General features: G+C 51.3%; 1 protein-coding gene across 1 annotated transcript in view; it reads right to left on the bottom strand.

Moving 5' to 3' along the window:
* Adcy5 (adenylate cyclase 5) overlaps positions 1 to 15,511 on the bottom strand; it is a 154,180-nt gene that overhangs the window by 20,394 nt on the left and 118,275 nt on the right. Inside the window, exons 5-11 of the mRNA XM_031363770.1 lie at positions 15,111 to 15,238; positions 12,861 to 13,019; positions 11,402 to 11,543; positions 9,028 to 9,168; positions 5,128 to 5,150; positions 4,318 to 4,462; positions 3,223 to 3,320 (exon numbers count right to left, since the gene is read on the bottom strand). Coding sequence (XP_031219630.1) covers positions 3,223 to 3,320; positions 4,318 to 4,462; positions 5,128 to 5,150; positions 9,028 to 9,168; positions 11,402 to 11,543; positions 12,861 to 13,019; positions 15,111 to 15,238 — 836 coding nt within the window. The remainder of the gene's footprint in view (positions 1 to 3,222; positions 3,321 to 4,317; positions 4,463 to 5,127; positions 5,151 to 9,027; positions 9,169 to 11,401; positions 11,544 to 12,860; positions 13,020 to 15,110; positions 15,239 to 15,511) is intronic.

The following is a 15,511-nucleotide window of genomic DNA, read 5'->3' as shown; positions in this document are numbered from 1 at the left end:
CAGGCCACCATCATGGGGGACCAGCCACCCACAGGAAGCCAATGGAGCCAACTCAAGAACACTGGATCACCGGGCAGTAGTGGTGCACGCCTCTAATCCCAGCACTTGGGAGGCAGAGGCAGACGGATTTCTGAGTTCGAGGCCAGCCTGGTCTACAGAGTGAGTTCCAGGACAGCCGGGGCTACACAGAGAGACCCTGTTTCGAAAAAACCAAAAAAGAATACTGGATCAACAGTTTGCCTCTTAGCTCTTCACAGGAGTGCTTCGGGAAGCACAGGAGAAGTGATCTTAAAAATCACCTGTTAATAACACCGGCCCCAAATGGACCTGATAAATGGCCGTCATATCAGCAGCCCAGACGACTCCTCTTTGAGACAATGTGATGTGTGTACCTAGCCTGTCTCCCTTTCCATTGTCAGAGCCCCTTTCCCACTCCTGCTCAGTTTTTGCTCCCTGATTCTTAGGCACTTCAACAAGGGAGTGTCCCAGTCCTCTTGAGGAGAGAGCAGGGCAGAAAGCCTCAGACAAATGAGCTGCAAGAGCCCTTCCTTCCAGAACAAGCCACTGCCTTCCTGGAGCCGTAGCTCATCCAGATGTAGCACACCCACAAGGCTGTATGGGGCACGGTGGCCTGGAGATGCCAGGTGTCGTTGTCAGGCTGTAGGCTAGTGGAGAGGGATACCACCCACTACCCAGGAGGGCTTGACAGTGCCTCTGCTCCTGGTTTCCAATGAAAGCAGTGCTCAGCTGTCATCAACAAGAACCAGGGGAGAGTTCTTCAGAGGGAAAGAGAGACCCCAAAAGTGGCTATTAAGGCTTCTCCGGAGGGTACAATTGGAATGACCTGAGTCAATACCCTGACCAATTGGAGCTTTGGCCATAGGCAGGAATGAAGCTGGCATGGCCCCACCCCTATGCCTTGCTGCCCTGGGGCAAATGGGCCTGCGCAGGCTGTGTGCAGGCTGTGCAGACATTGTCAATCACCATGGGACAAAATGGGATACTCCTTGATGCACATGGTTGTTACCTATACCATGTCAACACAGAAAAAAAATAGGACTGAATGACAGCACCCACGGTCCCACCAGCTCTGAACAGCCTCTATGGGAAGAATGGGCTGAGCTGTCTAGCCCAGGTGCATCCAGCTACCAGCTGGTTTTCACCTGAGGTGTTCTGACAGGCAACAGACACACACATAAAGGGTATCTTTACACAATGAATGCCATAAAGATAAAAGGTGTTAAGAAGGCAGAAGTTGGGCAAGCAAGATTGCTCAGTGGATGAAGGTGCTTGCCACCAAGCCTGACCACCTGAGTCCTATCCCTGGGACCCACATAGAAGGAGGAAAAGAGCCAACATCGGAAAGCTGTCTTCTGACCTCCACACGCTTTCAATGGTTTATGCATATGTGTACAGGCTCGAGCGCACGCACAAGTGCGAACGCACACATACAAACACATACACAATAAATGTAATAAAAACAAGCTTTCAAAAGAGGGCAAGTGGACAGCATGTGCCTCCTCTGGGCAAGATGCAATGGGAAGGACACACCACCCATGCTGGGGAGTGTCACTGAAGTAACCTCCATCCATCTGGGAGACCGTCAGACACACCAGAGCTGAAACATTCTACAAACCACCTGGCAGGGCCTCATTAGTCTTGCCAAGTTCACAAGAGACAATCAAGGCTACAGAACTATCTCCAGCTCCCGAAGGAGAAAGAGATGAATACAGCCAACTGCAGAGTGGGATCCCAGGCAGTGTGGTTTCTGGAACAGAAAAAGGGTACAAGGGGAAACTGAGGAAGTGAGAGCTGATCTAAGGGTCAGCAGGCTGAGCACAGTTACTGTGTGAACTTCTGTCTGTGACCATTGTGACTCCCTAAAGGTGGCCGCCAATACTACGGGAAATGCATAAGAGGCATCGGCAAGCTCTCCATGTGACTGCTACAGTTTCCCTGTGGACCTACAGTCATTTCAAAAAGAAAGATAAAGTTTGGGAGGAGGACACCTCAGATCAAGCATGGCTTACAAGGCTGAACCACACGGAATGATGGATCCAGAGCAATCCCTGGCTATAAACTAGGAAGGCATTTTGGAATCGTTTTGGAAACTTGATATGGATTGGGTCCCAGGTGATAGGAGGAGATGCATTGGTTTTATTTGATACGTAAGACTGCTATCCTTAAGGAGGAAGATGTCCTTAAAACAGATGTCTATTGTTTATGGGGGAGAAATGTCTGTCTGTAAGTTCATTTTTAAAAATCGGAAAAAGCGTTAGCTGGACAGTGGTGGTGCACGCCTTTAATCCCAGCACTTGGGAGGCAGAGGCAGATGGATTTCTGAGTTTGAGGCCAGCCTGGTCTACAGAGTGAGTTCCAGGACAGCCAGGACTACACAGAGAAACCCTGTCTCAAAAAACAAAACAAAACAAAGTAAAACAAAAACAAAAAACAAGAAAATCAGAAAAAGCAAATGAAACAGATACTGGAAAATATCAACCACTTTTCTACATTGGGGTGGGAGTTGACTTCTATGTGCTTGAGTGATTTCATGGCAAAGAATTAAAATGTACACATATAAACATGCCCATCATGAATACCCATATGTGTACGCATACATAGGACAACACACTTCTCTCCTAGGTGGGACGTCTGTGAATGGCTGTCATCTAAACCTCATTTCAAAGCCCTCTGCCTGCCTCTCAGTGGTCCTTAGTGACATGGTTAATTCTCTCCAAAGCTTGGGTATGCCTCTTTGTGAAAAGTCTTCCTGAAACCCCTCCTTTGAAATACTCTCAGAAGTAAAAAAAGAAAAAACAAACCTTTACCTTTTGAAGATATGTGTATGTGTGTGTGTGTACGTGTGTGTGTGTACATGTGTGTGTATGTATGTGTGTATTTTTTTTTTTGCAAGAGTCCAAAGACACCTGGAAGCCAGAGTATCAGATGCTCTGTGTGACTCAGCCAGGTATGACAGGACATGACCAATAGAAAGGGGTTTCTTGTGCAACTGAGAAGTGCCCGGTGAGGTCTCCACCCAGGCATAAGCATGAACTGCCTCCCCAGCCCAGAGGCTGGACCCCTGATTCCCTAGATCCACAGCAGAAACTAAGAGACCAGCCTCCCAGCCTGAGCGGGCTAGTGGACTTCCTGTTCTGTGCCCGTCCCACTCTGGGGACCCTGCAGTAAGAAGAAGGGGCAGGAGTGGGAGAGAATACTTACTGGGGCACGATGGTGATCTGGACAAAGCAGATGAAGAGGAAAACAAGCGAGGCGCAAGCCACATAGGCACCAAATCGGTCATCCACCTGCTTGGAGTACTGAGAGGAGACAAGTACTATGAGCTCTACCAGACCCGTCCACTGCCAGTCACTCAGTGCCCAAGATACCCTCCTCCATGACACATGGAGACCAGAGCTGGGCTTACACAGAGGGCAGCCAGTGTAAATGCCCATATGGAAGAGTCTATGTGACAGTGACCAAGAGACTTGGGATTGTTAATGGAGACACTTTATACCAGCCTGCCCATGGTCAACATATTTCATAATGGCCACAGCTGCAGACCATCACCGTTCTGCTCTCACGGAGTGTCCGAGTGTTCCTCAGACTGCTTTAGTTTCTACTTCCAGGAAACACTCTCCCTTGGTGAGCTACACTCCCCCACCCTTCCTCCCCTGCCCTCCTACCCCCTCCACCTCCTCCCTTGACACCAACTAGCCACACAAATGCAGGCAGGCTCACCTTGAAAGGAGACACACCCACCAGGCCCACTTTCCATAGCTTTGCTTTACTAATCAGGCCTGTCTCACCTAATCTTGGCATTGGCTGATGGGGGGGGGGGGGCATAGGGACACACAGGACAAAGGGAGGTGCCTGGTGGCTCTGTCACCACTTCGCTTGATGGCCTGCTGAGCTCTTCAATTACAATCTAAGGTGGGACAAGGAGCTTCCATGGCCCCTTCTAAAAGCAGCATCCCGAGGTCCTGGTGGGCCCCAGGAAACCAGGTAACTCAATGATCATAGCAATTTTTATATGCACATCATTGTATATGTTTGATACAGACAGAGCTCAGTTGTTCTTCACCCTGATCCTGATGTTGGTATGTTAAATATCTCCAGGTAAGAAAACTGAGGCACAGCAATGATGAGATGCATTCCTTCCAACCATGGAAACCTCCCCAGAACTCATCTCCTGGGGTTCTAGTGTGGCATCACAGATTAAGACACTGGCACTGGAGGAGAGAGGAAGTTGCCCTGTGGGTTGCTCCCTATGCCCTGCCTCAGTTCTGCCAGGGGTCCTCTCTCCTGATGCCATACCTTCTTCTCTAAGTCAGGCTCCCTGAAGGTCAGGAGGAACTTGCGGACGTGTTCAGATCGCAGTCTGTCGATGCTCCTGGCATCAATGGCCCGGCCCAGAAACTCATCCACTTCATCCTCTGGGTTCGCACTTTCCTGGGCGTTCCTGGAAAGCCAGGGGCAGACATTGGCACAGTGACACTCAGGGATGCTGTCACATGGATAGCTCTGTGTGGCCATCTAGACTGACCAGAGACACCTGGCAGACCCCCAGAAAGCTCTCACTTAGGAAGGGGCAGCAGGGACTGAGACCAGGCCATGTTCTTAATAACTGCACATGACAGGAAGGTCCCCGAAGCCCAGAGGACCTTGTTGGTAATGGAGATTATTTATTGACGATAATGTTGTTATTCCAACAGGTAAGCCTCTTTTTTTTTACTCTCTAGCTGTCTCCTCTTCCTGGAGCTAAGGCTAGGACTGGTGGGTGGGACCCCTCCCACAGGGACTGTGGTCCATCTGCCACTAGAACCAGGAGTAGGACTCTCCTGGGAGAGCTTATGATGCTGAATTTAAAAATCTAATTTCTCAAAGTAGAACCTGTTCTTTAAGTACAGTTTCTGGCACTCATAAGAACTGGGAGGAGGAAGAGGATGTTCCCTCCAGATACTGGGTACGTTCAGGCCCTGCTACCAGTGTGCATGGTCTGCGTTTCCCTGAGGGAGCCCTGGGAGGAGAGCAAAGCCTCCTGGGCTCTTGCTCCAGCCACTGCTGAACGTCTGTCATGTGAATGAGACAAGGGGGAAGGAGGAAAAAAATGGGCACACTACTCACTTGTCCTTGGGATCCTCAAAGCCCTGAAAGAGAAGGAAAGAGGAAGAGAGGACATGAGACCAGCAAGCAATGAACATACACAAGCCTGGGCAGCCATGGCGTCCAGCAAGGTGACTGCCTATCATGGCTCTCTGCCATTGACCACTGTGATAAACAGAAATACAGCTGCCTCCTCCCTTCCCTTGGTGAACATAGCGGGGTCCCTCTGATGAACAGCACAGGCTCTGTGCTGAATGCCAGGGGCATCGATCTTATTCTCTCTACTAGCACCCTTCATCTCCCCACCCTGACTCCTTATGTTTCTCAGACCTTCCCTCTTTCCTCTTAGTCCTTGGCTTGGCAAGAGATTGCTGCGATGCTTAGACCTTTACACGTGTCCACACTTGCCAACCTATGTGCACACGCTGATCACATAAAACCTCCAGGAAACCAGGAGCCTCCTGCCCGAAAGAGCTCAGTTCTGGTTACCTACAACCATTTATGTGGTGTCTGGGAACCAATGTGTTCTTGCAAGGCTAGTGCTGACTGGATTTAGGAGGGAAGGTGCCCATATGCTACCTGTAGGGTCTGAAGACCTTTCTGTGGTTCAAGTCTGCAAGCCCAGGGAGAGGGTTAAACCCTCACAGACAGATGTCAACTATACAGCACCACCTTAGAGGTAATCAATAAAGAGAGACTATCAGGGTCTGACCATCATGGTAGGACTGGGGGGAAGGGGTCCCCGGTGAAGGTGACAGGCAGTCCTAGACCTGCAGGGGAAGCACAAATTGCCACAGCAGACACAGAGGAGCACCTCATGGGGAGCACTAGTTAGCAAATGGGGGTGGGGTTCAGCAAGTGCTGAGTGAACCAGAAGTCCAAACAGATCCCACCCCATTTCATTCTGAGAACATGGCTTGGCAGCCCTCCCAAAGGACTTCCTCATGAGCCAGGGCTGGGAGGTGCTGAATAGACCTGGCAGTCCCGTGCCATGGAAGGCTCCTAAGACCGCAACAGCCTCTAGGGGGTTCCCTGCGGTCACTCTGAGCTGTACCCAGGTGCCTATACCTAGCTTAGGATGGCCTGCCAATCAGTCAGTTGTCTGCCCAGACCAGCCAAATCCTTCTCTTCCTCCCCTGAGAATCACCCTGCCCTCTCTTTAGACCGTAGGACCACCCTTGTCCCATGCCTGTCTCCCGGCTGTGGAAATGGGTGTGGTGAGGCTCATACTTATACTCTCATGACCCTTCTGTCAGTTCAGTACACCCAGAGCAGACAGGGGCAGGCAAGCTGTCTACAAGATGCTGCCATGAGGCTCCAGATCCAGAGTTCCATCCCACGAACCAGCAAAAACCATACAACTGGGAACAATGATACTGTACATATGCAAGCCCATCTCTCCAGATCAAATATACCCTGGCGTGCCTTTCTCCCAACCTCTGTGGAGGGCACACTTTCTTTCCTGTTCTGAGAAGAGAGCTGGATTGAACTTCAGCACCTGGGGGATGCCAAGTTGGTGTAGCCAGTGCAGGATCTACTGGGTGTGTTGTGCATTGACAACAGGGTAGAAGGCATTGTTATCAATCAAACAGCTCAGAGCATGGCCACTAAGAACAGCCCAGGGCTGGACACAGACCCACATGGGTTCCATCTCTAGCACTTCAATTCACCAAGCATGTGCGCATCCATCCACCCACCCACCCACCTGCACACCTAAACCTCAGTCTAGTGAACTGGGTACACTCCACTCTCCACACTCACCCGTACTAAGACAGCATCGCTCCATCTTGCTTGGCCTGCTGGTTCCAGCCGGACAAGCAGTAGCCTTGGCTTAATCACACAAGCTCAGTCCACCCACTTCTCCCTGTCAGCCACTTATTAATACACAACCTTAAAGCCTTGGCAAGGTGTGCATTCAAGCACAGAAGCCCAGCTCACTCAGCACAGCGTTTGGAAAGCCGAGGAAAAGCTCGATAAAGATTCCAGCAAACGAAACTGCTGACCACAGATTAGTACCTTTCTACCTGCTGTTATCGCTTCACTGAATCCAAACCGTCCACCATCAGTGGACTAGTTTTGGATTGGTGTATTTTTCAATGCTGCTTTGTTTTTTTGTTATTTTGTTTTTAACTCACCCATGTGCCAGAACAGGTAAAAGTGCTCTTTTCACATCTTCCCCAAAGATTTCGGGGAAGCTTACTGCAAAAGCCGACAGCTGCCAGGACAGCTGTCTCCACTCCCAGCCCAGACTCCCCACGGGGCGAGTGGGGCTGGTGAGAAGAGGCTTTGATGCCACTGTCCTCAGGGAACACTGTGCCCAGTCAGCATGGGCACCTTGTTCTGCACAGTCTTCCTCTCCTGCTGTGCCAAGCAATTAACACCCAGGAGCCTCCCCTGCAGAGCAGCCTCCTCTGGAGACATCCCTTCCCCTTGCAGCCCCTACTGCTAATTCTTCCAGAGCGCCTTGTCTGGTGATGAATGCACCTGCCTAAGGACTCACAGTCCAGACTGCCTAGGAAATAACAGAGGTTGCGCATTATTCTGAACGTCACTGAAAAATCACCTCCAGGACATCGGAGACGGTGGCTTCCCACCAGGCTACTTTCCTGCCTTCTGGCTGTCACCTTCTTCCTCTGTACCTCCCTAAGTCCCTGTTCTTGTTATCTCTTCCTACTCCAGATTCCCCTCTGTCCTTCTGTCCTTCCCCTCCCCTGCACTAAAACACACACACATACACACACCACCACCACCACCAACAACAACAAAACAGAAAAACAGGAAAAATCAAAACAAACCCCCACCCCCAAGCTTTGTTCATATGGATTCAGAGTCAGTCTATGGGAGATTATTAAAGAGCAAAGCAGCAACAGGGAGGGGTAGACACCTGATCTTTGCTTTGTGAAAGCCTTTGGAGGACCCCACAGGTCATGATGGTATAGATCAGGTCTGTGGACATCCATCCAGGTCCAAAGCCTTGGATAAGGCCAGGCCTCTCCTGTCTTCTCTCTTGTAATAACAGTGTACAGGTTTTAATGGACGTCTGGACTCTCACTTTTCTTGCTGGACATGTTAGTCCCCAACCCATCCCTTCCTTCAGGCCACTGGCTTTTGTCTGCTTTAGCCTCATGGGTCTGTCTCACCCTCTTAGTTCTATTGATACCTACACCTGGATCATGATTGCCAGCAGGCGGCTCCACCTTACTCATGGTGACCACAACCCCACCCTTAGTCTCGAGCCTCATCATCCCTCCCTTCTGACCTGAGCAGTGTCCCCAGGAGAGGGGGCTGAGGTCTGGGCAGAACGTGGCAGTACTGCCATTGTCACTGGCTTCTGGTAATCCTTCTTTGTTCTCTATGAACCAGCACCACATGCTAGCTTATATTTGGGGCTAGCTAGGGGTGTGCGTCCCCCAAGGAGGCAAGGTGCCTTGAGTAGCTATATGACACTCCTGTTAAAAGGATGGCATTAGTAAGGATGGGGTGTGTCTCACTCAGCACAGAAGCAAAGGGGAGCCTTACCAGGCACTCGCCAAAAAGCATTGGATAGCAGCTAGAATAAGGACTATGCTTCCAATTGCTTGGGGGATGCAATAAGGGCTTGAAAGGGGCTGGGGAGGCCAGTGCCACCCAGCTCCATGGGGTCTCAACTGTCAGTACTGAGGCCGCTGGAGGCCCTAGTGGCATGCTGAGTTTGAGCAGCCAAACCAGCAAGCTTTGCCAGGAGGAAGGGAAGGGTACTATTGCCATGTCCCCAAGCCATGAGATAGTAGGACTCATGGAACAGAACTGGTCCAGGGTTGGGTAGTTCATATTCTAGCCTAAAGTCAGCGTGGCCCCTACTTCCCTCCCTTCTAGATTCCCCACCAGGCTCAGGGACAGCCTTCCTCCCAGCCCCAGGAGCATCCTGCTACCAGAACTCACCATCCTCTTCATCTCCTTGGACACCTGGTTGCCACCCAAGTGGTTGTAGAAAGGGCGCTCGGCTCCCCAGTGAGGCGGATTGTGTCCGATGGAGTTGGTTCTCTGGCGGTTCATCTTGGCGATCATGGCCTTCTCTTCTTTCTGAAGAGCAACAGAGACACCTCGGTGTGTGGGCAGAGGCGATGGGGGAACCCCAGTGAGCATAACCCCACTCCTCTCAGAAATGAGAAGCAGGCCAGGCAGGGTGAGGAACAGTTGCCTTTACACAGCCCTGAAACCTGCTCCCCCAAAGTCTGGGGTGCTTGGCATAGATAAATGGTAAGAGCTGGTCTCATGAGAAAGAAATAGGTGTGGGGGACACCTGTGGCTTGCAAGAAGTGCTCCCTACAAGTCTGAGCACAAGATTCTATCCTGGGACTTTCCCATCCCCAATATCCTGATTTCTCCCCTGACCCCCCACTGAAGGCTGAGCTCCCGAAGTCCTAACAGATGTGCTGCAGTCTGCACCAAGCGTATTCCATGGGAGGGTTGATCTTCCATTCTAGTCTCCCATGAAGCCAGGCCAGCTTGTACCTTGGGCTCCATCCCTGGCAGGTTCTGCTCACTGGAATATGAGGTTCAGCATCTATTAGGGCTCTGCTTATAGAAGCTTCATGAGTGGGTAGAACCTGGGCTGAAGGCATCCATAGGCTGATGGGAGAAGGAACTCTAGACTTCCAGTATTTACTTCTAGGGTCTATCAGTAGAAAAGACCTCTGCTGCTTCAAAAGCAGTTCTTAGACACCTGCCATGGAGCTAGGAAAAGTCAGGAACTGCAGGACGGTAGGTACGAAAAGACTCTCAGCCAGCTACCCATGGGCAAACACTCCTTAAGTATGTACCTGTCTTTCTGTTTTCCAAACAGGCACCAGAGGTAGATGTTTTGACATAGGGTACACTTAACCTTTTTTCAGGTCACACTTCCAGGGACTGGGCTGTTGCCCTATTAGTCTGCCTCTCCTTCAAGCCTTCTGTACTAACTGTTGACTAGAGGAACCAAGACCCAGAGGGCTCAGGGCAGGAAGGTAGGATGAAGGCTAGCCGCCTATGCAGCAGGGACTGGGAGGAGGGATAATGGAAGGGCCGGAGAGAACCTCAGTTCATTCACATTTCTGGCAGTGAACAAGCATGTGTTTAGGAGATTGCCTGAAAGTGTGGCTCTCCTCCCACACCCTTGCTGCTGCTGCTGCTGCTGCTGCTGCTGCTGCTGCTGCTGCTGCTGCTGCTGCTGCTGCTGGAGTGTCTGATCAACCAGGACCCCTTTTTTGGTCCAGGTCATGGTGTCTTCCTGCTCCCTTCCTCCAAATGGATGGGCACTGTCCTCTCTGCCCTGCCTCTCCTTAGAGACCGACTGCCTCCATCCAGGTCTCTCCGGACTGCGCTTACATAGTTTTGCTTTTGCACTAACTCCTTAAGCAACAGGGAGTTTTTCTCCACCAAAGGACACTGGCCACCAGATAAACTCAGTGGGAGTGCACAGCAGGGTGCTCTATCGTAGGGAGAAACAGAAAATGCCCCACTTGCTTTAAAAATTAAAAACGCTGAATACTACACGGTTAAAAATAGACCTGAGGCCCACTAACAATTTAGTTTTATCCTGTGGCAGATGTGGGCTGAGACAAAGAGGAAAGAAGAAAGAAACCAGAAGTAAAAAGGTAGACAGTTTCGAGGAATAGAGACGTAGGGGCCAGCTAGATGGCTCAGCTGGTAAAGGGGCTTGCTGCCAAGCCTGACAACTGGAGTTCAGCCTTGGGGTGAAAGGGGAGAACTCCTCCAAGTTGTCCTTTGACCTTACATACATGCTATTTTATGCACACTCTCACATACATCTATGCACACACAATGCATAGAAAAAAGCAAATATATATATTGTAAAAATTTAAAAGCTAGCAGACAGACACACCTTGACACAGGCTGAGGCAGATATCAACAAATATATCCACCAGAGGGAGTGAGGAAAAAAAAAACAAGAACAACAAGAAGTGAGTGAGAATTGACAGCCAACTAGGGAAGCAGGGGGAGAGAGGAGAAAAGACAGACCCCCACCTAGTCAGAGGCAGAGGAGAGATTCCTCAGCATCACCTCCATCCCACGCCCCCTGAGGCATCCTTTCCTGCTCACTGATCCGAGGCCTGTTGTGGGTTTGGTTTTTTCAACCGAAGTGGAATGAAAACATTTCCTCTCCCCCCTCACTCACGCTCAGGCCCTTTCTGAGAGATAGGAGGCCACACTGAGTAACTAGTAACTTCCCTCGGGGAAAGGAGAAGAAAGCTGGCCAAGAAAAGGTTCCCATCCAAAAGACTGGGGCTCCCGCCCCTCAGGCCCACCAACCTACCCGCTTCTGGGTACAGCGTAGGATGAGGAAGGTCTCGATGCTGTGCTCCTTGAGGTAGGCATTGCGCTCGCCACCACAGCCTGGCTCCACCTCATAGTCCCCATTCAGGTAGTTGAGTGTGGCCTTGGTGATGTGGATGCGTCTACAGTGGGGGAAGGGCAGAAGGCGTGAGCTGAGAACCGAAGCCCCGCCCTGATGTCAGCACTGGGTCCAATGGCAGCCCACCTCACATGTGATTGACACGACACTCCCAGGTCATTTCCAGTGCTCACCCACAGCTCCTAGACCCTCTCACGCCTCACTTAGCATGAGTGAGCCTGCGGCAGCCTACCTAAGGAACAGGCCTCTGATCTTACAAACCTCATTCTTTCATTTTCTTAAGATTGATTTATTATGTATACAGTTTTCTGCCTGCATGCATGCCTAGAGGCCAGAAGAGGGCACCAGATTACATTATAGATGGTTGTGAGCCACCATGTGGTTGCTGGGAGTTGAAGTCAGGACCTTTGGAAGAACAGCCAGTGCTCTTAACTGCTGAGCCATCTCTCCAGCCTCACAAACCTCATCCTTGCTCAGAAGGCAGCCACAGTTCCTGCCACTACAAGCTGGAGTCTGAGTCCCCAGCCTGACATCCAGGTCCCTCCTAGGCACTGGCTGCTTCTCCTGGCTGCCCCTAAAAAACTAACTGAGCTACTTCTGTCCATTGTGTCTTCCCACGTCATCCCTGCCCACTGGTCCCTTGGCCTGACCTTTCTGCCCAGGTATTCACTTTCAGAATCCTGTAGGTTACTGGTCTCTCTCCTCTGAAATGTCCTTGCTCTCTACCACAGTTCACAAGTCACCATATATTGATAGGAGCTGGTCAAAGGCTTGGATGGTTGAGACAATATTCTCTACAGCTTGTACAGAAAGTGCAATGATTTGTACTTTCCTGCTTCTTTCCTTTCTTCCTCCCTCCCTCCGTTCCTTCTGTGCTGGGTTTGAATCCAGGATTGTTTGTTTGTTTGGTTGGTTGGTTGGTTTTTCGAGACAGGGTTTCTCTGTGTAGCCCTGGCTGTCCTGGAACTCACTCTGTAGACCAGGCTGGCCTCAAACTCAGAAATCTGCTTGCCTCTGCCTCCCAAGTGCTGGGATTAAAGGCCTGCGCCACCACTGCCTGGCCCAGGATCTTATGTTAGGCAAGCACTCTATGATTAAGCTACACTCACAGTCCCCCCATTCCCTCCTTGTGCCTTTGTGTGTGCAGGTACACAAGCGCCTGCACGTGCACGCGCACACACGCACACACACACACACACACACACACACACACACACGAAATCTCTAATCCCATCTGCCCTGGTGTGCCTGCTCCTCCTCCTGCCTCCTCCAGTCCCACATCATGACAGCCTCTCCTGGGGGAGAGTAAGTGGAAAGGGAACTTTGGGTCTCTACCTGTACCTCCCCAGCCCCTACTTACCCTGCCTTGCCACCAGCCTCCATGTGGTTGGCCAGAGTGACATCGTTAGACCATACGTCGAATTGCCACTTTCTGAGACCAAGGACACCGCAGTGCACTCTCCCACTGTGAATTCCCACACGCATGTTCACGTTCACCCCTGTCACCTCCCGGACCAACCTGGGAATGAAGCAGGGGTAAGGCTGGGAGAGGGTGAGGGGCTAGGCATACAGAGCAGGGGTGAGGCTGGAAGGAGGGGCTGGGGTGAAAGGGGAGTTGGGAGGTGCAGGGGTCAAAGATGCATTTCTCTCTGATCCATCCTAAACAGAGTCTAAGCCTTCAACCTGAAGGGGGCCTGGCAGCAAGTGTTTGCTTGCATGTTCAGGTTAACCAGGGGAGTGCAGTTTCTGTCTTGGCCACAAGGTGGCAGGGTGCTGCATACTAAAATCAAATGCTCCCCCTCCCATCCCCCATCCCTATCCACCTAGCTACCTCCATTAGCACTGCCACTGTCAATCTGACTGCTCAGAGGACTGTAAATAGACTGCAGCGCTATCTTGAGCCCATGGGGGAGATGTAGTCACCCCAAACCCTTATCATACAATGCTCTGGAGGTGAAGTAGACTGGGCAAGGAAGACTGGATGGTTTTCCCCAGTGTTGATTGACTGCAGAGTGGCTCTTCTTTCAGAGAAAGATCGTTACATGGGTTTCATGGTGGGGGCTGTAGGAGGACATAGGAGTTGAGTCTGGGAAAGTGCAGAGAACTCAGGTACTCTTGGAACTACAGGACATCACGGTCCACAGTTCCAACTACATAAGAGTCCTGGTAAATGGGTTGGGCCCTTTATAAATCTCCTATGCTGAGGGAGCAGAAGATGAAGAGTTCTCCACCAGTGTCTGAGGCTCAAGGTCTGCTTGGAGTCTGCAGGAAAACATCAAGAGTTGGGGAAGGGTCAATACACACTTTGCACTTTTTTTTTGTTTGTTTGTTTTATTTTTCAAGACAGGGTTTCTCTGTGTAGCCTGGCTGTCCTGGAACTCACTCTGTAGACCAGGCTGGCCTCGAACTCAGAAATCTGCTTGCCTCTACCTCCCAAGGACTGGGATCAAAGGCGTGCACCACCACTGCCCGGCCACTTTGCACTTTTTAGAAACCAGCCTTCCCTGACTCAGCAAGCAGTGAGACTGGCAAGTCAAACTTAGTCCAGTGGGCGGGCTCACCCCCACTGGGCTCACCCCTAATCACACGGCTCAGGCCACCTGCCCTCCACTCTGCCAAACTGCAGGGAGATTGGGGATTCCTCTTCTCTCTTGTCCTGGGATCAAATCCCATCGGCGCTGGAGCAGTCCCTTCTATCCAGAGAGAGATGCCTGAGGTCAGTCACTCCCTTGAGGATAAAGATGGCTCAGCTCATTCTATAGTTTCTCTTTGCTCCGGAGCTAACTGCTTCCTGAAGCTTTTCAGTCCCCTCAGTGGGAGCTGCTTCTCTCTGTAGGGGCTGCTGAGTCTCTTACCTTGTGTGTCCAGTTGACACACGGGCTCTCAGAGCAGCCAGGCCTTCCCACCCAGTGCTGGCTGTACTTCAGGGCAGGACTCTGTGGCCCAGTCATGCGGGAGACAGTGGATAGAAACAACTGTATACCAAACAAAGGCCCTAACCACCCTCCTCCTGGCTGGCCACTCTGACCTCTGACCTTACCATGTCACTATTCAGACTATTTCTAAAGTACAAAGTCATTGGATGTTTTCCCTGCTCCAGACAGAGCCGTGGCTGGTAATGTCATTTAGGTTGTACACACTTTTCAATAATGAAGGGCTCCCTCCATGGCCAGGAACAACTAAGCCTAGCCCAGGCTGTTTCTGCTATGGCTCACAGGAAGGATGCATCATCTGCCATTGAATCCCTAGAGAGCTCCTTAGCGCAGAAGAGCCTTTACTCTCCTAGGAAGTAGAGCTAGTGTTTTTACATGAGGAATGGGGTGTGGGAAGCCGTGAGGTTTTAGAGAACAAGCCATTGGCTCAGGTGCGGCCCCTCCTGCCAGCTCTCCTTCACCTTGAGCCTCCCTTCCTCATGCCACCTTCAGGAAAGCTGCCCACCAGGGAAAGAAATGACCCCCAGAGTACAGATGAAAGGTGAAGTACAGAACTGGCCGGCAGGCAGCCTAGCTGGGGGCCCTGGGTGCACCCCACTCTTTCCCTCCCTCCATCAATTACTACAACATCTGGTGGCTTGGTTCCCTGGGGATAAAGCCCAGAGGTAGGCACTTACGAGATGGCCTCGATCATGTCCATTCCCATCTCCACGCAGCAGTGGGCGTGGTCGGCTCTGGCTTCAGGCAGCCCGGAGACACAGTAGTAACAATCCCCGAGGATCTTAATCCGTAAACAGTGATTCTCCTGGAAAGCAAATTAGTTTTAAAAAACCCAAACTAGTGGGAAAGAGAGTGGGAGGGAGAGAAATGAGAAACAGTCACTCATGCTTGGAGTAAGCTGCCTTCTAGGGAAAGTGGGCACAGCTCCTGTGTCAGGGCAGGGACTGGTCACAGTCAGCCTTATAGGAGAGGTGAGACAGGGAGGGTGACGAGGAGACAAGCACCGCAGGCAGTCCTTAAGGAGGCACCATGGCCTAGGAGCTCTTCCTCCCCTCCCCTCCCCTCCCCTCCCGGCCCC

The sequence above is a fragment of the Mastomys coucha genome, unplaced genomic scaffold (assembly GCF_008632895.1).
Source record: "Mastomys coucha isolate ucsf_1 unplaced genomic scaffold, UCSF_Mcou_1 pScaffold12, whole genome shotgun sequence".
Lineage (NCBI taxonomy): Eukaryota > Metazoa > Chordata > Mammalia > Rodentia > Muridae > Mastomys > Mastomys coucha.
Note: the sequence above shows the minus strand (reverse complement) of the source record. Positions and strands in the feature narration are given on the sequence as shown.